This window comes from Onychostruthus taczanowskii, unplaced genomic scaffold (assembly GCF_017590055.1).
Source record: "Onychostruthus taczanowskii isolate IOZ18803 unplaced genomic scaffold, ASM1759005v1 scaffold10, whole genome shotgun sequence".
NCBI lineage: Eukaryota > Metazoa > Chordata > Aves > Passeriformes > Passeridae > Onychostruthus > Onychostruthus taczanowskii.
The window spans coordinates 13,089,128-13,116,067 of record NW_024496526.1 but is presented as its reverse complement, the minus strand read 5'-3'; the positions used below and the strand labels follow the sequence as shown (position 1 = coordinate 13,116,067).

The window sequence follows — 26,940 nt, the reverse complement described above, 5'->3', positions numbered from 1 at the left end:
GATCAGTGCTGACCTCAAGATCAACATCTTGACCTGATACAGGTTTATAATTAAAGGCTGACTGACAGTCACTTGCTATTAATAGGTCACTTATAGCCTGAAAACCAACAAAAAAAATCAATTTTTTGATTGAAAATCAGGTCCTTTTCCTTTAGGAGATTATACAGTATGTAATAAAAAACTAGGAGCTGCAGTTTTCCTTTTCTGATGAAGATCTAGAAAATGTATGTGAAATAGTCCAGACCCCACACATTCACCTTGTTTAAAGATATTCAGAACATTTTTGGCACAGTTAAGGATGTCAATAACCCAAAACAGAAAATCCTGCCTTACTTGACTGTACATTGTTGAAGGGAGGCTATACAGACATAATTTTTTTCTGTTTCTTTCCAATAAAATCCTGATTCAAAGTCGGTCAAAATATTCTTGTTGATTTTGGTGGTCTTCTGGTTTTTGAGGTGTTCTGGTTTTATTGTGCTTGAACACAGCTATTTTAGGTCATGTAAGAAGCCTTTTACTCTTAGAAATTAGCAGCAATTGTGGATATCAAGAACTTGTAAGGTTGAACTGTACTTTTTGAATAATATATAATTCAAGTTACAATAGAAAATAGTAGGATCTTCATAATATTCATAATATTTTTAATGCATTTGATTGTTTTTAAGTCTTTTTAAATGCAGTAAGGAAACTACTGGTAGATTTCCATTACTTGGCAGAGCCAAAATGGGACAGCCATCTCCATTTCAATTCAATTTCTTCTTAGTCTGTCTACCATAAAGGTTGGTGACTGCAAGGTAATCTCAGTCTTGCTCTGTTCCTTGTGCTACATCCCAAAAACTGACTCAGATTCTTGTTCAATGGATTGCTCTGTTTCTTCCTTTTTTTTTTTTTTTATCAGAAGAAAATTAGCTAAGTCCTCAAATTCTGCATACTGCTCCTCCTGGCTTGGTCCAATGCTTTTTTTTCTTCAGGAGCCATACATGAGGAATGTTAAATATTGACTCCTCAGTGGCTTTCTGGAGGACTGAATCCAGATTGCCTCAGACAGCTGTTTCCCCAGCACCTCAAGCAACTGAGGAGAAACAGCTTCTGGGCTTGATTTGGAGTTTTCAAGCTGGAGTCATTACAGCATATGGGTGTGTTGCATCACTGAGAATGTTTTATTATAACAGAGTGAGTACAAGTTCCAGTGTTTTATGAGATAAGCTTCCATCTAATTTCTCCCTGGATGACTGTGACTGACAGACCAGAGTTCTTTTGGGCTTTATTTATTGACTGAAACAGGCTGGACTTTTTCAGTTTAGAAGGTACCCTTCAGTTTTCCTACAGGATAGAGCAGTGTACTACCTCATTTTCCTAAAAGAGACCCCTGGATTTGCATCCATGGGGTTTCTTGTATCTAACTGTCTGTAGCAAAATGAAGCTAAAAATGTACCCAGAGGATGAGAATGGAGAGAATTGCATTGGAGGAAGACATTGAGTCCCACAGCTGAAAGAGCAGGAGTAATGAAAACTTCCAAGAGTTCCCTGTTCTGGAGCCTCACACTTATCACTTTCCTCTTAAGAGGGGAGCATTTCTGTTCTTTTGGTTGAATGGAAAGCCTGAGGAAAGAATTCCAAAGACACAGAACTGTTTTTTCTTCTGAATAGAGATGAAACATTTAATTTATTGTGTTGCTTCCCTCAGCACGTCTCTGTGGGGACTTGCCCACAGCACTGCAGGCAGAGAAGGTGCTTTGGCTGGGGTTGGAGAGATTCATCCCTGTGTTCCTTCTTTTTCAACCCCAAAGTCTGCCTCAGGGAGGAGGAGCTACTGCACTTTGGTCCATGCTATCTTAGGGTTTTACTGCTTTTCCAGACTTCTTAGATTTCAGAAAAACAAGGGTCATGAAGAAATCTGCTGCTGGTTTGGAAAAAAAAAAATCTGTTTACAGCATTTCTTCTGTATTTACAAAGGGGTCATTGTTGGGAGGTTGTTTCCCAGTGTAGAAGAGAATGGGTGCCAGTTAGATTTTCACACTCTGCATTCTTTTCTTTGCCATTCTCTTCCTTTTAAAATTGTAAAGAAAACAGATGTTTTAAGAGGGAAAAAAAAGGGAAGGGAAAACAAAGAGGAGCATCTGTCTTACAGCCTTCAGACAAAATTTGGGGAGAACCGCTTGTTCTGATACTTTTCAGCATATGGCAAATTGGCAGGTGTGGTACAACTCTCATCTGAATGAAGATTTATAGAACCTTACCTCAACATTAGAACTCTGCTCTCTGTCTTTATTAAGTGCATTCAGCTCAGTAAAGGATGAGCTACACCTTTGTCTGAGGGAGAGCCAAGAGTAAAGAACTTTCTGCCCCATGGGATGAGTATTTCCTACTGTGGGGGAAACTGGTTTTGTCCCAAAGAATGTAGATCCCAAACCTTGTGCTCTATATCATCTTCCCATTTAACTTGTCTAGAGCAGAAATTGGGGGATAATCCAAAAAGGAGAAAATAGCAAAAAGGTGCGTTTTTCTCAAGAAAGAATAGAGCTGTTATAGAAATGCCAATAAAAGGTGTGTCATGTGTGAGGGAGAGGAATGGAATATCAAAAAATTGAAGTGAAAGAAAAAAATACCAGCAAAGCTTTGATTTGCTGTTTTATCAGTGTTTTGTCATTGTAAGATTTCTCTTTTGCTTCCAGTAAAAGGGAAGAGTCAATGATGAAGCTGATAAGACAAAGTCTATTAATGTTTGTGTCAAACAGTTTTAGTGGGAAGAAAATCATAAGAGAAATGGCAAATCAAAATTATTTGATTATGTATTAAAGATGTTAAGATTGAAATAGGCAAAACAAGGCAGCAGAAGACTAAATATCCACATTAGAGGAGAATATATAAAATTACGTGATCTGTAATCCTTTATTTTATGTTAGAGGGATTCAGTAGCTAGACTAGAGGTAGCATAACAAGTGAAATTATATACCTCTGTCATTTCAGAAGTGAAAGGAGCAGATGAGAGGGGTTTAAGTCTGAGTTTAGCAAGCTCAGAGCAGCATTGAACACATCTGAGTTAGAAACTTTTCTGATTTTGTCTTTTTAACAAGTTTGTTCCAAGGGTGGGTACTTGCTAGACCTGTTCCCACTTCTTCTTTCTGAGGTATTTATTCAGTAATTCCAATTAACTGTATTCAGCTTTTTCTACTAATTCTTCAGTATTTTCTCCTGTATTCCTTTTCTTCCTGTCTTCTCCTAGAGAACCATTCTGCTCATGTTTCCCCCACAAAGGCAGGCATGTCATCCCCTTTTTGTACTCAGCTGATGTGAATCAGTGTAATTTGTTTCTTGTATTTACCTCCAGACAACAAAGCAGTAGCATTAAACCCCATATATTGTTCAAGTCTAATACACTATTTTAAAACTGCCTTTTCCATTGCATCTTTCAATCCTCTTTCTCAGCTTATTGAAAGTCCAAAATTGCTGTATTACCATTTCTCCGTTCCATATTAGAGTTGTACTGAAACGCTTGAATTTAAAATGTTTCATAGAGAACAAAATCAGTAGTAATTTACATTTTTTTCTCCCCAAATTTTATATCTTAATTTTGTGGAATTGCTCTAAAAGAGAAATAGAACATGTTTTTAATGCACTATCAGAAAGGTTCATAAAAATGAGCAGTTGTCTGTACGTCACTGTTATTTATCCTGTTTTTGTCAAGTTCTGCTCCATAAACTCATGAGTAATGATAAGTAAAACAGATAAGATAAGCAAAACAAAAATAGACCTTCTCTCCAATAAGATATGCTACATTATCCATTCAAACAACTTCTGTAATGAGTAACTGAAGAACGGTTCATGGAACATCAAAGGATTTAATGAACCACCCAAATTAATAAAACACTGAAGCATCCTCAAACTCCCAAACACAAAGTAGCTTTCTTACAGCAATTGTATATAAACAGGGTGGATACTAAAAAATCAAGTAAAAACAGGATTTCATATTTTTATTGTAAAGTCGTGAAATAATGAGGCACCAGTCAGTCTGGAAATTAAAGATTTGCTGCCTAGTTGCAGCTTAATTTTAGAAAGGTACAATTATCTGAAAGATGGCAGTTTCCAGAAGTTTTGTTTAAATAGGTTCCATCCCAGGTTTTGTGTCAACATTCCTAATCTCTGCACTTGCAGCACAATATGTTTCTTTAAAACTCAAAGGAGGTGCTGTGCCTGTGCCTTGCCAGTCAGTGTTAGACCTCAACCAGAAAGGGACAAACAGGAACTTTGGCTTTTTTTCATTACTTGTTTGACTAAAGCAGATGAATTCAGCAACATTCCTGCACTGGATGTATTATTGAAAAGTTCTTGGTACTTGTGGCATTTCTGTTGTTTAAAGCCTTGTTGGCTAAATTCCTGGATTAGTTAGGAAGCAGTCTGGCTTCACAGAATTGTTTTGCTATATGACAAATGAAGTCTCATTGCTGAAAGTGTGATTTGGGCTGGAAAGGTGCTTTTCTGCTTCTTTAGGATTACAGTTGATTGTATGTTTGAGCACTGTATGAGTGCTCGTCTATAATTAATTTGCTGTTATTATCATTGAGTGATTTTATACCTTGTTCATTGAAATTAATAGAGGTTTACTGTTCAAAGTGTTTTGAGAAGAGGCAAGACTCTAAGCACAAAAGATCTTTACATGAAGAGTGAATCTGGCCTGATCAGAGTTTGTGTCCCCTTACACCTCATCACTAAGAGGGTGGCACTGCTGCCATAAGAAATGTGATTGCAGAGCAGCAGGCAGCTTCCCTTCTCAGGGATTTTACAGTCTGAGCAGAAAAAAAATAAATTAGCAGAAAATATTAATTAGGAGCAACAAGTTTGATTGCAAATAACTATTTTGGAAGAGGAATTAAAGGCTACATAATTTCCTTTTAAATATTTTGGACAGGGCCTAGTTAAGAAGGCTGTTAGTTAGCAGAGAGTGTGGAAGAGAAATCCAGAATTAAAAAGGGCTGATGTCACCAGAAAATGACTGAGAAGTTTTCCAAGGTCTCCCAGATGAAACCAACATTCAATTTTCCAATTCTCAAACTTGGAATTATAGTTTCAGACAAGAATTCACACTATCATTACTCAGATCCCTGTGCCATGTGAGAGCTCTCACCAGCCCTACAGCCCCTGGCAACCTTTCCAGGGTTTATGGTCCCCAAATTGTGGGGTTTTTCTGTCACTGTGCAAACAGAAGGCATAGTTAGCTTTCTCCATTCTGAAAAGTGCTATCCTGCCCCTCACTGACAGAGATCCGTGGCTGTGTTTGAGGCAAGGCTCTGTTTTGCCATTTCACTGAGCTGGGGTTGTTGGAGCTGTGTGTGTTCTTGCTGCAGATGACAGCTGTAAATTAACCTGTGAGAATGGAGGGAAGTGCATCATAAATGAGAAGGGGGATGCCCGCTGCCACTGCTGGCCAAGCTACTCTGGGGAAAGGTGTGAAACCAACCACTGCTACAACTACTGCCAGAATGGAGGAACCTGTGGGGCCTCTCTCCTTGGTAAGTATTTCTGAACAGCTCTGTCTTGCTGGTATACCTGCATTAAATGCTTGAATTTGTTCCTTTTAATTTTTTTTTTCCTTTTTCTCTTTATTTGCTTTGTACTTAAACAATGTGCAAAAAAATAGCAGCATATTCCACACATATTCTTTGTAATCAGTAGGGGTTTTCATTCACTTATCTGGGTGTTTCAGCACAATTGAAATCTATACCAGAAAAGGAAGAATAGAAGTTAATATTCAATGTAATGACACACGTGTTGTGGTGTAGCAGTGGAGTTGTAAAGCAAAATGTCCAGTCAAACTACATCTACAACAAGTCCAGACATCTTCTTTACATTTATAACCATTCATGCCCTAAATTTATATATGCATACACAGAGATATTTGCTTAAATACCTGACCTCAGTCCTTTACCTTTGTCCTACTGGAGTTCACCAAACAGGAATTGTACTGACCTAATTCTCTGGAAGACTTTGTAGATGAGAACTCAGATCCTTCATTTCCCTGAAGGAATCTGAAATTATATCTCCTGGGTTCAGGGGGTTTATCCTGTTAAAAAGCAGGAATTTGACAATTGGTCTTTGTCCCTAACATATTAGTTTTTGTATCTTGTATAATGTTTGAGCTAGAGAGGAAAAGTGCAAAAAGATATCCTCTAAAATGTAGCAATTCTGTGAGAAAGGAGAAATAGAACTCTATTTTCTGCTTCAAGGGATATTTAAATATTCAAAATATAAGAGCTGGAGAAGAGTTTGCTTCTTTTTTCTCAGAAGCTTTCGTCTTAAGATACTGTGAATCATTTTCTCATGTGTGGTGAAGTGGCCACCACCCTCTGAAACAGTCCAGGCACCTGACCTTGAGAAGTTTGTGACTGCTCATCAGAGATTCCTTCCTGTAATGCAGAATTATGCATCTGAGTCTCTGTGGCAGAGAGGGCTTAGATTGTAAAGATTTCCATTACATTCCTTACTAATTAACCTATGTAAGCCTATGTAATTTGCTAATTTAGCTCCACTTGCTGGCTTCTCTGGAGCCTCCTCCCATTGACTGAGGCGTGGTGGCAAAATTCCAAATAAATGCAAGTCTAGTAATTTATTCTTTCAGTTCTGAGTCGTTGAGGGTTAATAATGTTGTTCATAATAATGACTAAATATCAGAAAATGAGAATTACTTGTACTGGAAGCTGATGAATTAGCCTTTAAACTGCTCCTAACAGCTGATGGAACTACTGGCACAAGTGATAAGCAGCGATTTTTATCAATGTGGTGAGATCGATAAATGCTAAGTGAGGATGTGCAAGTGAGTGGAAGTGATGGTTTAAATGGTGTGCAGAGCTTCCTCATCATCTGAAGAGAGGATGTTTATTCCCACATTTTTACATGTCTGGCATCTAATTGATTTTTTGTGGGGTTAGAAGGCTTAATAAAATTAATAACTTGGCTCCTGGAACTCAGCTCTGTTGTGAGTCCTGCAGAGACCCCAGGGTTTTATTTAATCCTTTTTTTTTGGCAGTAGCCACAGGGCTCACTCACCTCCAGCAGTTTGTTTTCCCTCTCCCAGGCAGCTCACACTTGCTGTGCTCACACAGCTATGCTATTGCATGGATATTTTTAATTTTCTTTTTCCTGCTAAATCCAGCCTCTGAAATCTCTCAGCCTTACTAAAACAATTAGTGCAGTGAGTTTTGCCACCAGTGTGTAAATGCAAGATATGAGCAGGGTCTACAGTACACTTTGTATAATTCTAAACATGGGCCTGAGAAGGGCAGGAATCGGCCAGGGAAGGACAGAAATCAGCCTGGGGATGAAGGAATCAGCCAGGGAAGGGAATCAGCCTGGGGATAAAGGAATCAGGCTGGGGAGGGCAGGTATCAGCCTGATGCTTGGTCCCAAATGACCAAAGTATGCCTTTAAGAGCTGAGATGAACACAGAGCTGGTTCTGATGGCTGTACCTGTGCACACCCACGGATGGGAGTATTCTTCTACTGTGCTGGCTCCCTTTAGTTTCATCAAATTTTTAACAGCCATATTTCAAGTTAACCAGATGTCCTATCTGCCATTTCCAATTCATGAGGGTAGCTGTGCCTTGGAGCCCACACCATAACTTTCATGCGCTGGAAATGTGGAAAAAAGACCTTGTATCTTTCTAAATCACAGTGACTCCATCCAGTATTCCAGATAAAATGTTCAGGTTGATGTGCATCTCATCTTCCTTGCATGTCTAGCCCCTGGACCTGGTAAATATTCTATTAAGAGGAAATCTCTATTTCTTATCAGGCTGTATTTCTTATCTCTATCGGTCCATAAATCGTGGGGTACTGAAACAAACCAGCATGCCAGTGAGATGACCCTTATTCCAGTTTAATCTAGCCTGCGATGGACTAAGGCTGTTACATGTTTTACGGAGAGAAGTTACACTGGTCTCCCCAAAACCATTGAAAAATGTAATTAAAGAAAGAAAGCTTAATTCCTCAAGTGTTTTTGCAGCAACCTTTTTGTCCTTCCAGTCGGATACACAGCCCTTGAATAGGACAGGGCACTTTTAGCTGCAGGGAATGGACAAGCCCTTTGCAGTTGGACAGAGGATATGAAATCCAGACCAGACTTCTTGTCTCAGCCTTCCAGGCAGAGCTGAGCTGCTGTGACACGCTCATGTGAGAGTTTTTAGTCTGTCCTAGGTTTTTTCTTGCACATTTCTACATGTAGGAATGAAAATTTCCTTTATCACCAGGAATTGTTCAGTTTCTCATTAACGGTTTTAGAACTTCAGCATTATATTTTGTCTGGATTTGTAGTTTGTCCTACCAGGTTGGTCTGTCTGACAGCAATAGAATCATAGAGTCATTAAGACTGGAAAAGACCTCTGAGGTGAGTCCAGCCCTTAACCCAGCTCTGCCAGTGCCCCACTAAACCAGGTCTGCAAGTGGCACTTCCTTTAAATCCCCATGTTCCAATAGGTACATTGCAAACTGATTGTGGTAAAGAGCTCCCTCAATCTCTGTGAAGTATAAGATTGCTATTTTAAAATTAAGTCAGTTCAGTATCATTTGACTTTGATCTGTTCTGTTGCTGTCTGTGCTCACAAACACCTCCTCAACAAGCAGCAGTCATCCTTCTGATCCATTATACATCTGACTCATCAAACTGACCTGCTAAACTCATGTAATCAAGTTGTACATGTTTTCCCAACTTTGCCTTTTCTTAAAGTGTATTTTTGTTCAAAATTATGTTCAAAATGATGACAATTTTTCCTCTGGAAGTTGTAGAAGCCATATGTGTACCAGTGCCAATCTGAACCCATCTGCAAAATATAAATAACCTGTGATCATTTCAAAATACAAATGACTTGTGATCATTTCAGCTTGCTTGACCCTCTCTTTCTTGGAGGCTTGAATTGCCCTTGTCAATTCTGACATATTATTCTAACAGCTTTGATGCAGTCTATCTCACAAGTGTCATTTTGTACACGTGGCCTCTGGAGAGCTTAGGGGCTGCCAGCAATGTTAGCCTCATGAGATGATGCTTCCAAAGTGTCCCCACAGCTGGAAGCTTCCCCAGAGTCAGGGAATTTCCTTACTGATCATTTCTGGTTCAAACAATGGGGAGATTTCCTGGGAATGAACCTTGCTTCATATTCTGATCCAAATAAAATAATGCAGCATACAAAATACTCTTCTGGTGAATGTGTGTGTTCTAGTGAACGTGTAAATCCTCTTCTCTTTCCCTACCTAATATAGAATAGTAATGTGATAACTAATTAAGTAAATTGCAGAGTATTACTAATTTTTTAAAACATGATTGTGCTAAATCTTTGCTGGATGTGTTAAGTTGTAGAACCTCATTATCTGCGCACAAATGTTAATTTGTTAAACAAATCCCACTGGCAATTCAGGGATTATTCACTGTTGGCTTACTTACTGCTAAGCCTTTTGGCAAATTCCTATGTGAATGTTATATAGCCAGAGATTGGAGCAGCTTTAATTAAAATTTATAAGTTTACGACAGTTGTATTGAACTACAATAATTGAACAAAGAAAATGTCATCAGTTAATTAAAAGTACACATCTGAGACATGTAATTAAAAGTTTGGCTGTAATAATGAACACTTTCCAGTAAGCCAAATTAATGGGAATTTGGGCAAAAAAAAGTCACTGTTGCCATAAAAACACACTTTTCTTTCTCCAGGTAGTTCAAAGTAAACATATTGCAGCAATAGTTTGCTGATTGTCTAAGGTATGTCTAATCATACAGAATTGTGATGTTTGCATCAAAATGAGTGAAAAAAAGATTGTCTTTCCTTTAAATGAAAATGTATGAAATAGTCTGAAAGAATCATTGCGTATGAAGCAGACATTATTTTGTATTCTGTTTTATGAGCAAAACAAGGTGATGTGGTTCCTGCAGAAAACAGTCAGTGAAGAACCTGTTTTGCTGATGCCACATCAGTCCCAGGAGCTTCCCATGGTGCTGTCAGCAGGACAGGGGCTGTGGGAAGCATGAGGGTGGTGTTTCCCTGGAGCTGATCCCAGCAGAACCACCACCACCAGCCCTGGAAAAAGCAGTCCCTGAGACTACTCACAGTTATTTAGAAATTGTTCTTTTCTCCTTTCCAATAACACGGAGAGACTCTGTATCTGTTGGGATAGATCCCAATCAGCTCACCTACTAATTATCTTCAATAATGCAGCTTCTCTCCACTCCTATTGTTTCAGTAAAGCTAATTATGGTTCATCAGCCACACAGAAATGAATATTGTGATTCCCACAGACTGCTGATAACAACTCCCAAGGACAAGATATTGCTTATAGAAAGCTCATGTAGAGCGACCTCCTTTTCTTAAATAGTGACAGCAAGATAAATATTGAAATTAATTGTGCATATTCACACATAACACACATTTCTGGTAGTGAATTTACCAGTGAGTGGAAGAAATAAATAATGTAGGTTTTGGTGAAGACATTCATCTGGATGATCTCAGTTTTCAAAACTTGCAGAAAGCTTACAAAAATAATGCTATTGACCTAGGTTTTAATTATTTTTAATTTTTTAAAAAAAATTATTTGGTCATTGAAAATGTAGAGTATTTGTTGCTTAGGCAATATCGTGGATGAAAATTGATCTTCTTAGTATTCTAATCTTTGCAAAATATATGTAAATATAAGCTTAAGATATATGAATGAATTCCCAAAAGAAGTCACCCACATATTACAGAGAAATTAAACCAAGGTATTTCTGAGATTTTTGAAGTTTATTTGAAAAGTTGTTATGTAGACAATAGTTATTATGTAGCAAATTAAATTGACAAACCAGGAGTAACTACAGCCTCTGTATCGAAACCTAACTGAACACTGAAAAAATTTAATCCCTGGTTATTTTTTTTTCTTTTTGAATGATTTATTTTTTGTAAGAAAGGGCAAAACTACATTTCATTTCTATGTCAAAAATTTCATCTATTTTTTTCATATCCTACTGCCGAAAATGACTTACATCTTAGAGTCACCAGACTATATTCTCCTTTATTCTACTAAATTGTGTTCTGCATTTGAAGCAGTTTAGCATTCCATGAGCCACTTTCCATGTGAATTTTTTCTACATGCTAATGTTTTGTGAATCTTTCTGTGGTGGTGAGTGTCAAGAATTCAGAGGGAGTTTTAATTCTGTGTCTGTAGAGCTCTAATCCTGAGATTTCATGGCCAGACAAGGTGCTGGAGCTCTCTGTGCATGAGCTCATCCTGCAATTTCTGGTTATGTGACATCTTGGTTACATTACTGTTTCCTTTGTAAACATAAATTTATGTTCTGTTTCCATGATACAAAACCTTATGGCATTGTTTGGCATTGTTTAATGCTGCTGTTTTTTTAAACTGTTCTTGGAACCATTTTTTTTGTATCAGAAATAATTTATGAGAATAAGGCAAATGAAAATGTCATTATTAGTATTATTTCTGGTGTCAACAGTCTGTGTATAAATAGGCAATGGACTGTTAACATTACAGAAAGTCATGTTAAATTGAGTGACAAAAATGGGGTTTAGGCTATACTGTATTAAATTTTCATTTAGCTGTCAGCAGTTTGGCATATTTATAAGTCTACTTTAGTAAAGAAGAGAATAATCTTTTCTATAAACTAGAAAAATATCATTGTCTCATCCTTTTAACAGATAGGGGAGTATTTATAATGAAAACTCATTTCAGACCTCCAGATCTATGTTCTATCAGTATTTTATCTTTTTTTTTTTTTTTTTTTTTTTACTGAAACACTGCTTCAGTTGAAGGATTATGTGAAACCCCCTGTCTTGGGGCAGAAATTGAAATACATCTGTATACATGGGGAAAAACAAGTGGATTCTGTGCTAACATCTGAGTTCAACATCTTTGATTTAATGCTTAGATCACAGGGGACAGATATGAATAACCAGGCTGATGCATATTAAAGGAGTTGGAGCTATTTTTAGGTCAATGGTTTTGTTCCTGCTGTACTCATTAGAGAAAGAGACTAACTGATCTCATGGCCCTTAGGATGATTTGCAAAACACTTCAAATTAGCATAGCTTAAAATAGAAAATACAGAAAAGAATTACATGTAGTGTGTCATGTTAGAAGGGTGAGAAGTGAAGGAAAAAGATTGACTAAATCATTCTGCATGAGTCAGAGAGAGGAGACAAAATGGGGGTACTTCACTTGCATTGAAAAATTCTCCAAGGAATTTGATGTTAAATGATTGCACAGGATTAAAAGTAAAGCAGACCAGAAGAAAAATCAAATCGTGGGGTTTGTGGAATACTCACTTTAATCTTAATTACTCAATAATACAGCCAGCTAAGTGGAGAAGAAAGACCAGCAAGGTAAGCAGGGTTGCACATCTCAGAGTTTCAGATGCAGCTGTGGTGAGCATCAGGAGGCAAGTGGGAAAATGGATACATTGGGTTGTCAATGGTAAAATCTGAGAGGTTATTTTTCCTGTTTATGCCTGTAATTCCAGTCCAGTGATTCTGCATCACACATTAGTTAACTTGATGAACACCAAATCATGAAATGTTTTGGGTTGGAAGGAATCTTAATGCTCACCTTATTCCAACCCATCCTGTCTGCCCTTTTATTTCAGAAGTGTCCTCAGGTTCTGCTTAATCTTCATCTCTTTCCTTCCTGGGAAGCCAGGAAAAATAAAAGTGCTAAACTTTGTTCTCCATAAATTTAGGAAAATCCTTAAAGCTGAATGAAAACAAAGAGGTGGGTGGGGGAAAAATAATATCTTGCAAGAGATAATCAAGAATGAGAATAGTTTGTTAGGAAGTGAGAAGGGAGATGGCTGGTTGGACACATCAGGTCATTTGCCTGAAGATTATAAATGAGATAAAAAAGCAAAGTCAGGAGATGGAAAAACATTAATGAGATCTAGAAGATTGTTTTAAAGAAAATAACCCTTAAGAAAATAAGACGGGAAAGTGGAAGGGTTTAATAAAACAGTGGAATGGTAACAAAGCTATAAATCCTTTAGACATGAGATTTAGATAAGGAAAAAAAAAAGAGAAAACTACAATAGAGAAGAATCATAGGAGGAAAATGCATTGGGTTTTAAAGCCTGTTTTAAAATCCTTTGAAAAGAAGCTGTAGACTAGGAGTTCATTGTGTGCAAATGTTCATCCCCAAGTGTTAGCTGCTTTTCAGACATTGAATATTGATGTTACAGGCATCTTTGGTCTGATGCCAAACAGCAATTTTTGTGTAACAGTCTTCATTATCTGAGAGGGGTGGGACGACAAACAGGCACAGATACTTGTGGTTTATTGAGAATTGTTCTGTAAAGTATAGCTATTAGTGCATTAGTAAATATTTGTTTTTCATGTGATTACATCTCAGGGTTTGTAGATTTGAGAATAATGTAGTGCACTCTGAAGAGACACCAATGGCGATCACAGAATTTTCCTCTGCAACAGGAGGAACCCAGAATGGCAGCATGACTTGAAGATTTCAGTCATATCTTAAATTCCTGCTTAGGATCACCTTTGAAATGATTGTATATTTTTAAATAATGACTTTTTTCTCATAAAGGAGTCAATGATTGTACATGCACAAGGATAAAAATGCACAGATGCAGTTTTTGTGTTCCCATAACTCTATTTAGTTTTTCAAAAGTCCTGCATTCAAGCAATGTTTGCAGAGCCGCGTTCTCTCAACGTCCAGAGAAACAGTTGGGCTGGAACATTGAAACCTCCTACTCTTACAATAAACCTGTGTTGCAAAACTGCCGATTATTGTTTCAATTTGTATTTATTTTTATCATAAAATAGCTTTCCCTGTTTTGGACAGGCCGGCCGACCTGCAGCTGCGCTCTGGGTTTTACGGGGCCGCGCTGCAACCAGACCGTGTGCGAGCGCTTCTGCCAGAACGGGGGCACCTGCAGTGTCACTGCTGGCAACCAGCCCTTCTGTGCCTGCCTGCCCGAGTACACAGGAGACAGGTGCCAGTACTGTAAGTAATCTCCACCAATTATTCCATCTGGGTTTGTAGGAAAAGCTCCATGCAATGGAAGGTTAAAGCCGGAGTGCGTGATTTTTTTTTTTTTTTTTTTGACGGCGTTGTTAAATTTGGCCTTGGATTATTCGTGCTGCTGAGGCAATGTCATCTGGTGTATTTACGTGATCTTTGAGCAGATTTCTCACCTTCTATGTGGCTGAAGAAAGAGCTTTTTTAGGAATGATTTATTGTTATTTTCATGAATAAGCCGTAGAGTGGAGCGGTACAAGACAGATGACTTTGTCAGTAGCCATGAGGTAATTGTGTTACAATCTTCTACTACAACTTGTCATGTGTTTTGTTATGCTGGTAATGAATTGACACAGTTGGTTAAAGAACCTTCTGGTGTCCCTAATCTTTGCAGACAAAAAAAGTATTTTAAATTGCTCCTTTCCCTTTGTTTTCTGTTTCTAACCCCAGCAAGCAGCACTTTGAGGATAGCTTTGAGTTTCACCATGCTATATTCCTTCAGCTTGATCAAAGATCACCCTGAGTAGGATTTCTGCCCCATCCTGGTGTCGGAATTGTAACTGAATGTTACTCTTGTTTAAATCTAAGGTCTTAGGTTCTGTCTTTTGTATCTGCATTTCTCCCTGTTTCTTCATTCCATTGACCCATCAGTCTCTTCTCATTGAGATAGCTTTCTGAAGGTTTCCATGCCCTTAGAAAGTCTCTACTCACTTTCTACAACTTTGTCTAATTTTTCACTTCTTTAACAGAGGAGTAAGAAAAGTAGATTATCAACCAATAGGCATTTTGCTCTTACTTCATTTATATTTCTTTTCTTGCCATGCTTTTGTTTTCTTTCACCATTTTCGTTTCAGTAACTCAAGACATTTGAACATAATCTTGAATTTCTTCATTTGGTCACTCATTTAAAAATGAGTTTGTCTTCCCCATGTCTTTTCAAAAATGATGACTCACACGCAACCTTCCTTAAGTTAGAACCAATTATTTTACTGAGATCTGAATGATGTATTTTAATCATCTCGTCTTTTCTGCTCCTGCTTTTCTTTGACTGTAACATTCTAAAGGCAAGGACTGTCATAGCCTTGTAAGACTGTCATAGTGCTTGTCATAGAACATTAAATGTGAAAGCCATCATCTCTTATATACCTTCAGTGAATTTGCTGAAGAAGGCTTGATTTAAGAAAAAAAGGGATGGGAAATTAGCTGTTATAAAGGACTGGTTTAGAATTATCTATAATATAAAAAAGCATTTAGTTGTAGAGAAAGGTCTGTCAGACAAGGAAAGGGATAGTGTGTATCTTAAATAGGATTTGTACTGAAGTAAACTGAATGTATTTCCAGTTGGGAGACTATGAAATAAATTGAAACCTTTGAATGGAAAACCAGCAGTAATTGTGATTCTCTCCCCCTTGGTATTAAACAAACTGCATGAATCCACAAATAAGTATCTGCAAACACAATTGGGTATTTGAAAATAGTATAGCACATAAATCATGCACAGACAGACACACAGATTAAGGAAAAATATTTACTTGAGGCTTACTCAAAACCAAACAAATTGTTTCTAGTTGAATGCTTCTGCAAACATCCTTTTTTTTTTTTTTTTTTTTTTTTTTATTTTATTTTTTTTTTTTTTAAGAGAATTAATTTAAATGTAAATTCAGGAATTATGGGGTACTTCTTAAACAGTGCTTATTATCAGATTTGGATTGTCTGGGAAACTGCCACAATACGGAGACAAAGACATTATAAAATACAAAATAAAATTAAGCTTTTGCTGATTTAAAACTTAAGTCTTTTGGAGGAAAAAAAAGCATCACAATCTTTTAGAGTATTTTTTGCTGCCCAATAAGTTTTGTGATATTATACCAGTCTACAGTTAATAATGTGTATATAGAGGCATATCTGGGTTTTCTTTTGTTTTTTTCACACATGTGCATGATGTTTTGCTTTATTAATTACCTTCACTTTTAATGCGAGTTGGAATACATTAATATGTCATTATTACAAAGATTTGTTGCCTCCCAGATATCTCTTTCAGTCTGTCCTTGCTGTGATTGAAGGTAGTTCATATGCAAAGGATGACACGTGAATGTGTGTAGGTATTTTACTCCTGCTCCCAAGCTTAAAATATTATTAGAAGGGTTTTATGGCAGGGAGAAGACATTTGCTTGCAGTATTACCAGCTTGCAAAGACCTCATTTTCCCCACACTTATCGTCTCCAATTACCCAATGCAGAGTTTCTCCTGTGATTAGTTCACATAAGGGCTAATAACCTAAATGAGTGCTCCGTGTCAAGGCACTGGCATGGCTGAAATAAATTTAAGTGACTGAATTTATATAGAATTCTACTAACACTGTGCATGTTATTAAATACACATAAATCTGATGCATTTGAATGTAGCTTCCTGTTTTAAATTCCAGAAAAACACACACAGAGTAGCTGAAGTTCATTTCTTGTATCATTTAAGGCCCAAACTACCTAAAAAATAGGAAACATTTTCATGCAGTTACAATCATTCAGAGTGGATACGGTGATCCCACAAGCTGTGACTTTCTCTGAAACTGAAATCCCTTTTTTTAGGAGAAAAAAGAAATAATTTTGTTTCATTTCAACCCAAATGTAGCATAAACATTTGAGATACTGCAGATGACTACAGGTGTTTTTGACTGAAATCAATCCAAAAAACTAATAATTGTTCTGACATATGACCTTCCCACTCCTACGTATTTGTGTTTTTCAGTTTTGGATTTTTTTTAAATCTTAATGTACGTGCAAACATATGCCCCTTGCACTGCTCTTACATAAAATCACTGTCAGTATTAGCTTTCAAACTGCGGTAGTTTTTGTTCCAAAAACAGGCCCCCTGCTGCAAATTGCCATTCCATACCTGGAACTGGGGAACAAGAAACAATCAACAACTTCATTTAGCATTTTTTAAGCCGCTCTTGTTGCTAATTCCTTAAGCAGCTGAGCCTACAACCTGCACAGACAGTGGAGACATAAAATGAATATTCAAACAGAAATAACTCCTCCAACAGCCTTGCTCTGTCCCTCAGCAAAACTCTTCCAGCAGTACTCACTTCTTGGAGAGGAGGAAAAACAGCACAGAGCAATATTGACAAAATGTGTTTCTGACTTTGAGATACCCCCACTAGTGATGCCCAGAGAAGCTGTGGCTGCCCCATCCCTGGAAGTGTTCAGAACCACCTTGGATGAGGCTTGGAGCAGCCTGGGATGGTGGAAGGTGTCCCTGCCCATTAAGGAGCTTAAATGATGAATTTAAAGAAAAAAAAAACAAACCACGAAATAAAGTTGTAACTACCACAAAAATAAAAATTAACCAAAATGTTAAGATACCAGTATTTTGTAGCCCTTGTAAGCTTCTTCAGTTAGGCAATTTGCTTTTTTAAAAGGGATGAAAACTGAGACAGTTACTGGTGAATCTGAATAGTCAAAGAATTCACTGCTTGAAATCTCAATCCTACTGGCATTTAAACAGTTAAATACCATAATGGGGTCTTGCACAGTGCGTGAAGCTTATGCATGTTTGTAGTACTTTGTAGAACTTATGGATAATGTCTTTATAGATTATTATTAGAACTTCATAAAATTTTAATATGTGGATAAATGAAAATAAAACTTAATTATTTCAAAATATCGTTTCAATTTCAGTTTAGCATAATGCTGTTAATGGTAATGTGAATGTATCAGAAGATTTTTATTCAGCCAACATGCCATTAAATACATTAACATGGCTCTGCTTTTCTCATCAAGAGTCTTTATATTATGTGGAATGATGCCATAAATGGTTAGACAACTAGAAAGGAAAAAAAAACCCCTCTTATGAGTTTATACTTCCATTTCACTTCCCAAGATTACATTGTTAATATATTATATATCTGTTTATGGGATATTCTGAATTCCTGTGGTTGCCAGTGAGTCACCAGCTTCAGTTTCCATTTTGTTGTTATTACAGTAACTCTTAAAACACGAAAGCGATGTGTTATTTATTTCTATAATGCTCCTTAATGTCTTTTAGTAATTAGGCCTGGTGTGGTTTCAGATGTTTGCCACCACTACTGCGTGAACTCCGAGTCGTGCACGATTTCCGACGACGGCCGCGTGGAATGCGTCTGCCCCGCGCGGTTCGAGGGCCCCAAGTGCGAGGTGGACAAGTGCACCCGGTGCCACGGGGGACACTGCATCACAAACAAGGACAGCAGTGATGTAGTGTGCAAGTGAGTGTGTGTGGGGGAGAGGTTTTGTTCCAAATCCTACATTTATCAGCAGTTCGCTGCCTTGTTCTTTACATGTCTCACGCCGTAGCTCCTCCCTGGAGTGGTCACGTCGCATCAGTTCCTCTGTGTGGCTCCTGCCCATACCAAACCAATGGCTCCTGGCTTTCAAAACCAACTCATGGAGCACTCCTCGCTGGAGGAAACAGAATGTAGCAGGAGACTGAATGGTTTTTGACTTGGAAACATTGAAATTAATCAAATTAGCAATGGAGTTCTATACTGTTGAAATGTCTTCATTGTTTTTTACTGTTGAAAATTCTGCATTATCTGTGACAATGATAGAGACATACTAAATACTGTTGGAGGCATAGATAACATGTGCTGCTCTATTGCTGGGTGTTTTGGATTATGATAGTTTATTTTCATTAAAAGAAAGATAAAATATATTTTGTGCAAAAATCTCATTGTCTGCGCTAGCTTTTCAAACCAGAAGCGTAGAATTCTTTCTATCAGTAGATCTTATAATAATATATTTAAATACTGATTTTACAATGAAATGCTCAGATTTACTTAAATACTGATTACACTTTGCTTTTTTTTTTTTTTTTTAACCATGGCAGTTGCACTAATGGAAAAATTGCCTCCACCTGTCAGCTGTGTGATGGATACTGCTACAATGGTGGCACCTGTCAGCTGGACCCAGAGACAAACATACCTGTCTGTCTGTGAGTATCCTGCATCCTGCAGATCACTAAAATGCCTGTGTGACAACAAATATTAAAATTATTGTGCATATGTCTGCATTTTTGGTCTCTCTAGGATGAATAATGTGCTGGTTGCAGTTTCAGCTTACAGTATTTGTTTTCTAGCTATTTGTGTAACCTCATACTTTGCATACCTTTTTGCAAAATGTGTGTTGAAATTTAGAACTAAGGGCTCTATTGTGAATGCATATAGATACAAACATATATCTTTGGAGACTTACAGTAATTTTAGGTCTGTTCAGGCATTTTTTTCTGGAATGGAAACTTGAGATTGCCTGTCCTGCTTCTCAGAGTTGGATTAAGTCTTTTTTCCTACAGAGATTGTCTGATTTGGAGGCAAAACCCTTCTCCTGGTAGCTGGAGAATAGGAAAAATCATGTCAGTGTTATTTCCCTTATGGAGATATGCTCATGTGTTTCATATTTCTGCCCTAACCTTCTCACTGCCCAGAGTATTGTGGCTGTTCTGGGGTGAGATTGTGCTCTCCCTTCTGTGTCATGGTCAAGAGAGTAATTCAGGGTGCTTTTATTAAGCTCAGACATAAAATGCAAAATAAATATGTGTTTTGTAGCTTCGAAGTGAAAAAGCCTACATTCTACTCCTTTCTTGAGAGCTATGGTGTATCTTCTTTTTCAGATGCTCAATATAAAATACTGTAGTCACTGTAGCAAGAAATTAATTTCTTTCCTGCTCTCTGTTACTCTGAGCTACCTAGTCACTCTCTTTTTTTTATTATTATTTTTTATTTATTTCCTTAAAATATTCATTTCACAATGATCTTCTGCTTCTTCAAACAATCTGTAGCTCAGAGCATCCTCCAGGCTGGAGGAGAGAGACGTTGGAAGACAGAATTGGACATGAGTGTCTCATTCCCTGGGTGACATGTGCAAATTGTTGCCCAAAGGGATCTGGCACCACAACTTTGTGAATAAAGATACAGACATTCCTTCATTTTTTTTGATGCAGGTGATCTTGAAAGAGAATTTTATTTGGACTCTCAAAGGAGTTTCATAAATGTCTAGATTTTGTTAGTCTGACCAGTGGAAGAGACAAGGGTTCTTCCCTGTGACACCTGCAGCACTTCTGCTTGAGAAAAAGGACACACAATTGTAGTGTCACTACCACTGAAAAATTGTCAATGTTTGTTTGCAGGTTTGGGGCTGAAGACAATGCAATTTAGTTTTGCATGGTAGCCCTTATTCATTTGGAAATATTTTAGGTGTTTATTTTTCTCTTTCGTTATTATTTTTACCTGGTTTTACCATTTTACCTGTTATTTGTGCCTCCTTAAATGTTTTTAGTTGAGGACTAGAGACTGATAAATCCTGACAAAAGGAGAGTATCATAGCTATGATATGTAAGGCCCAAATATGCTGACTAAGCCTGGTGATTCATTTCCTTAAACACCTAGAATGGGTATTTGGGAAGCTTGTGACTTTTCATTAACTTTTTTCTTATGAAACTCTCATATTCTTTCTCAATTCATATGGAACACCATAGCATCTCAAGGAAAAAAAAAAAAAGGTTTTGTGCTTTAATTTGTGTGTGGATTTAAAATACACAAATGCTGCAGCATACACCAACACCTCAATGCCAAGAAAATGGTGATGATCATTTTTAAGGCCATTGCAATCTGGATCAATTGATAGAAATGTACATCTGACAACAATACTCTGAGATCCCTTCAGGCAGCATAGGATCATTGTTTTAAAAACTGTTTGATCATCACTCGTGAGCAAATTTTCAGTGTTGTCAGATGGACCTTCCATGAAAAGAAAATATTGATTTTGTCTTCTGTGGGTGTGTGCCCGTGCGTGTGTGCGTGTCTTGCCGTCGTTGTCTGTAACGCGTTTAAAATCTGTCCAGCACAAGGCAGAATATTTATGTAGGTCTATTTTACTGAAATTCTGCAGATGCTCTGTGGGGTTTAAAAGTCAGCGCTGTGACCAGAAAGTGAACCCTTGTGATTACTACTGTCAGAATGAGGGAATTTGCACTTTAACCACGTTTAATGAACCGAGATGCAAGTAGGTTTAACCTTCCACTTAATGCTGCACATTCTGTGACATCATTCCAGGCCACAGTTCATTGGTTCAAGTCATGCACATTCACATACATTTCACAATATATACTTAATCTGGGGGACCATTTCTATAATACACACTTACCCTTTGAGAGTTGCACTGATGAGTGTATTTAAAAATACATTTGGAGTGTGTGTATCATCAGAGGAAGAAATAAAAGGCTTTATTTTACTAAATAAATTGGAAAAAAACTGAAAATGCCACTTGGCCTCTATTGCTCATGTTTTGAGATATTTTACCAAGTTAATCCTACATAGCATAAAGTTTAGTGAACAGTGATATTGCACATGTTCTGTACTCTGACTTCCTATTTCTAATCTGAGCAGGGAAAGGAACAGAACGGCTATTTAGGTGCTACTTCAGGAATTAAACTTGTATTTATAAGTCTTGTTGTTAATTTTATAGAAATAATGCTGTAAAACAGAAACTGTTAAACAAACGTATATGAGCTACATCATAATGTTGACTGCTCTGGTAAAAAAAGAAAATTACATTTGTATTCTCTACTTCTCTAAAGGATTTTAGGTCTATTTCTTAAAGAGAAAATTTTAGTCTTCATCAGGAAAAGAAACAGTCTTTGAAAATCCTGTAAGGCATATGTACAGAGAGATACAAATACCTGTCAGATGAACAAGCTTCACTCAGTGGTTGTGATGAAAAAGTCAGTAGTGAAATCATGAGCCAAAGACCCAGACTTGGGAGAAAATGTGAAGTTTACACAGATTTAAACTTCTATCAGTGAATTGTTTATGGAAACACAGAATGCTGTGGGGGTGTGATGTGGGTGGCTGGTGAGTAGCAAAGGCAGTGACTGCTTAGGGTGAATAATTAATTATTTTTTTTACACATGGTCTCAGTTGCTTTTTGTTCTCATGCAATGAAACTCTCTGTCTTGAGGTACCATAAATCTGCTGGAAACAAGATTCATAAATCTGCTGGAAACAAGATTAATGTCCTAACTACCGCTTCTTAGAGTTGGCAGAGCTTGGAGTGGTCAGCAGTGTGGGACAGGGGTGCTTGGAACTTTTTGTGTCTCCATGTATCATACTTGTGCTTTCAGAATCATGCAGCCCTAAGAACATACTGCTGCCTATAAAGTCACATATTGGATGTACCTTTCCTGCTTTTTCTCTCAAATGCTCCATGAGCCATTTGTCCACAGGTCAATGTTTTTCTAAACCAGTCCCTAATTGGGGAGTGGGTGATTTTTAGAAGAAATAGGAGATGCCTGGGTTTATTGTCATTCAGCAGGAGCTCTGCTCTCTCTCACAGTCAGCATCAGTTGAGAATGCAAACTTTACACATAATCATGCCCTTATTATCATTCAGTAAAGACAACAGAGAATAAGACTGAGCTGTTCCAAAGGGCAATCCTAAAGCCATAATTATAGAGCAACTCTAAGCCTGTAAGAACAGACTCTCCTTTCAACAGCTTTCTGCTAGCACACTTTTTTATTTTATCTTCCTGTCTCAAGGTGTCTTTTTAATGCTGAATGCACTAAATGACCTGAATATCAGTTGCACTCTGGAAGGAGGAGTTGTGGTTTTCACCTAACCATTTTAGGAATGAATTAAAGCCTTGCTGTGGCTTCATATAAGCCACCAAAAAAATGAAGGTTTTATGAAAGCTATTGCCAGTTTCAGTGAAAGCTCTGTCACGGTTTTAAATATGCAGAATATGCTGTGATTTCTCTTTGGACCTCTATGCAATCTAGATTATTAATTCTTCACATTATTTTTAGGTATATGATGATTATTATTCCCCCTCCCCTCCATTATTGTTCTTGCGCAGTTACAAAGGTTGTGAGAGAATTTCAGAATGTTAAAATTTGGGATAATGACCTTTCCTGAAAAATGTTCCACTTAGGGTGCCTTAAAGTAGCTTGACTACTTAAATAGTGGTCATAATCTTATGTATAGTTACTGTAATTTCAGTATTCTCGTACTACATTTTCAAAGATCTCTTTAGTACTCACTAACGGGTGGGGTCTGTGTATGATGTGCATAACAGGAGAGGCATGTGAGATATGCCTGAATTGCCCCAGTAAATTCACAAATCAGCTGAGAAAAAGAATGATCAGGACATCAGATTCGTATGGGAAATAATCAAGAAATGTTTTTTTCTGTGTATTTCACAAACTGTTCATTCCATCTGTTCTATCAATCTGTCTTTTAATAAATACCTTTATTTATGTCTGTGTTTCCTTCTCACTAATTACCCACCTGTATATTCATTCCTGCAAGAGAAGCAGGGTTTAGAAAGAGATTACACCTTGTATGTTACCAGTGAAGAGAACTGGAAAGAACTGAAATTCAAGTACTCAAGAGTGGCTCTGGTTTTTGAATGGGCAGGGCTTTCATTACAGAATCTTTAACACAGAATATTTCTCTCTCTCAGCTTTGTTTCTTTTATACCTTCCTCATAACTATAAGTTGCTAGAACTCCATCTTTTTTTTTTTTTTATTACTATTAGTATTTGTACCTGCACATGGATGTGTTCTATAATTATTATCTGAAAATAAATGTGATCAAATCATACAACCCCCTTAGGCATTCTAGAAATATAAAAGCCAGAAGACAAAGCACAGAGTTACATTAGTTGCCTGTAGCTGGATGTGCTAACTGTTCAGAGGGATTCAAGTGTGTGTTGTATTTCAATATTAGAGCAAACATCACTTCCTCTGTAATGAAGGACAAGTCATCCTGGAGAGTTCCTGAGAAGGCACAGACCATGCAGGAGCTTGGAAGAAAGCCTAAGTTTGGTAACAGAGGAAACTGAAAAGTGAATAGTGGAGAAAGAATAAATAACTTCATTTCTTAATGGAGAATTTTGATCAAATAACAGATTAAGGATCATGAAAAACTGGGGAGAGAACAAGTTGTGGAATTACATAAAACTGATTAAAAAGTTTGAACCTGGAAGTGCAGACACAGATAAATTAGGAAAAGCAGCTCCTTCAGGAGTGAAACAAGCAGGAGAGCTATTCTTACAGAGTCCTAGGATGCTTTTGGTTGGAAGGGGCCTTAAAGCTCATCTTGTTCCAACCTGCCTCGGGCAGAGACACCTTCCACTAGAGCAGGCTGCTCAGAGCCCCACCCAGCCTGGCCTGGACATTTCCAGGGATGAGGCAGCCACAGCTTCTCTGGGAAGCCTGGTCCAGTGTTGCCAAGTTGTTCTTGCCAGTTTTATACCCAGGAGGCTGGAGAGAGACACTGTGTGAGGGGAGAGTGGGGGTGAGCTCCTGTGTGTGTGTTTAGGTCCCAGAACTCGGAAATAAAAGAGTGCATTCCTCTTTATGGAGGAGCTCCCCTGCAGCTCAAGTGCCTGTGATGCTGTGCCTTTCTCCTGACATTCCTTTCCTGTTGAAAAATCCTCCAATATGAACAGTTTTTATTGAAGTGCACATGCACCTGTAGAGGTGCTACATTTACACGCAGGTTTATAATAAGTAAACACATCACTAAACCAAAGCTCTGCTCAAAACAGGGTTCAGGTACATCCGTGGTCCAGTTGTGAACAGGAATGGGACCATAGCCTGCAGTCCCTGACTGGCATTTTCTGGTGGCTGAGTAGAAAAAGCCTCTGTGGTGTAGAACAGTCACAGGATTGAAAAGCCTGACTAAGAGAAGGCCCTGGTAACCCTGAGAGGCAACACAAACCAGGAAATTTTATCAAGTATCCTGCAATAAATGCTTTCCATGTGATTTCCTGGGGTATATTTAATGAGCTCCCCAATTGCAATTACAACAGGAGTGTCACAGCATTCTGCCAGTCCTTTGAGAGCTTTCTTTTTCAACTAAAAATATCTTTGTTATAAATATCTTGAAACTGAATATAATCCGCAGGTTATACCTTTGTATGATAAAAGATCTTTTATCCACTTTGTACCATGAACTAGTAGTAGTTCAAGAACCAAATGAAAACAGGTTTTTGAAGAGTGGTTGTCAGAGGAGGAAATGTTAAGATCTTGGAAAAGAGGAATATGTATCTTTTTCATGGAGCATTTGCTAACTAAGCTGTAATGCAGATATCCTTTGTCCACGAGTTTAAAATTGTTTAGATAAAACTTGTATAATATTTGCTGCTGTGTATCACTGCTTGGAAAAACATGCTTGGGTTTTTATCTGCCTACTTACCCAGTCTTTTCTCATCTTTTATTTTTAGTTTTACCATTTCAATCTCTTTTCCTTTTGTTTTATTGCTCAGTGTAATTTCAGCTGCAGTAGTAGTCACCTGGACATGCTTTTATATATTTTTCTGTTATTATTTTAGTATTTGTATAGCTTCTGTACTGCACACATATTGCATGGTGCTTAATAACTCTCAGGTTTTTTTCTTACCTTGGGATGAGTGAGGCTGAGTTGCACATGGAAATTCCTCACAGTGAACTTCATGCAGCTGTGAATAATGATTTGTGCATAGTAATCTCATGCCCAAATTAAAATTAATTTTTAGAGTTGCTTCTTCTTTTTTTTTCCCATGTATATTTTGACTAAATTTTAGGGGGTTTTTTTTGGTGATCCTGAAAAGAAATTTTTTTATTGTTTTGCCTGCTTTTGAATGATGTCATTGTCCTATTCCGAATGTAGTGGATTGCAAGGTAATTTGTATTTCATTTTCAGGTAACAAGTATAGATTTTGTATCCCTTAGCTTCTACATTATTTTCCTTTTATGATGTTGAGGGATGCTCATTAGACAAAGTTTCTAAAATGTGGAAAAAGGGAATTTGATTTCTCTCTTTCAATGCAGTTTAATGTAGATAGTAAATAACTGTAATCCAGATGTCCACTTGTCTTACAGTTTTAATATTAATGATAAGACAAGTGCCAGTGAAATTTTAATGTTAAGTGTTCTTGAAACAGTGAGGCTAGATTCGTTCATTGGGATGTTTTAGTGTATATTGTTATGTCATGACCAAAGGGAAAAGCAAAGTTAAAAAAAAATACTTTGCATAATGAAGAAATATAATTTCTAAGAAACATTTTCAGTTCCCCTTCCACCTCTGTCTTGTGAGGACTGTTCCACAGTTTCTGTTACACCTCCAGAGTAATCTTCCAATGTTGTCATTTTTGGATCTGCACTGGTATATTGAGTTGGAAAACAGCTGTCTAGAAGAACACTTTTAACTGCATGTTATGCCTTCTCATTATATTTTTATGACAATGCCTGTGGCACAAAGAGGGAGAAAAAAGGAGAAACAAATTTTTTTTAAAATTGCACATTGCCACCAAATTAGCTCTTTTTTTTACTGTTTTTTTTTAATTTACTCAGTCATTTCATAGTCAAATGGTCAAGTACCTGTATAAGGGAGTTCAGAGAGTTTGATCACACTGACCTGTTAGGCTTATACAGAAGTAGAAGAGAGAGACATTTTCTGTCAGGAATAGACTTTGCTCAACAGCATGATCAGAAATGTAAATATCATCACTCTAAACATTCCTCACTCCAACTGCAACACCTTCATAATCTCAGGTGAAATGTTTTTAAACATCTCTCTTTGCAGTGCTATTTCCTCAAAATAGGTAATTCCAATGGCACAGGAATTCAGTACCTCAGGAGGCACTTCCCAAGCGCTCATCTCTTTATAAATGTGGAACTAAATGGTTACAGAGACAGCTGTAGCAGTTTTATTAATGACCTTGGCAGCAGGACGTGTGCAACCTTTATTTATTACATTCACTCTCAGTTTTCATGTGGGCATCCCCTGTGGCACTGCTGCTCTTTGATCTTTCCCTGGTTCTGCTGGGAACTGGAGATTTGCACCTGAGATGTTCTCTGCAGCACCTTGCACCACGCAGCTGACTCCAGCCTGTCCTTCACTGTCAGCTTCCCCATCTGTTTCCATCTG

General features: G+C 37.5%; 1 protein-coding gene across 1 annotated transcript in view; it reads left to right on the top strand.

Moving 5' to 3' along the window:
* LRP1B (LDL receptor related protein 1B) overlaps window positions 1–26,940 on the top strand; it is a 290,821-nt gene that overhangs the window by 253,328 nt on the left and 10,553 nt on the right. Inside the window, exons 80-84 of the mRNA XM_041406020.1 lie at window positions 5,346–5,510; window positions 13,822–13,983; window positions 18,067–18,241; window positions 18,862–18,966; window positions 20,919–21,032. Coding sequence (XP_041261954.1) covers window positions 5,346–5,510; window positions 13,822–13,983; window positions 18,067–18,241; window positions 18,862–18,966; window positions 20,919–21,032 — 721 coding nt within the window. The remainder of the gene's footprint in view (window positions 1–5,345; window positions 5,511–13,821; window positions 13,984–18,066; window positions 18,242–18,861; window positions 18,967–20,918; window positions 21,033–26,940) is intronic.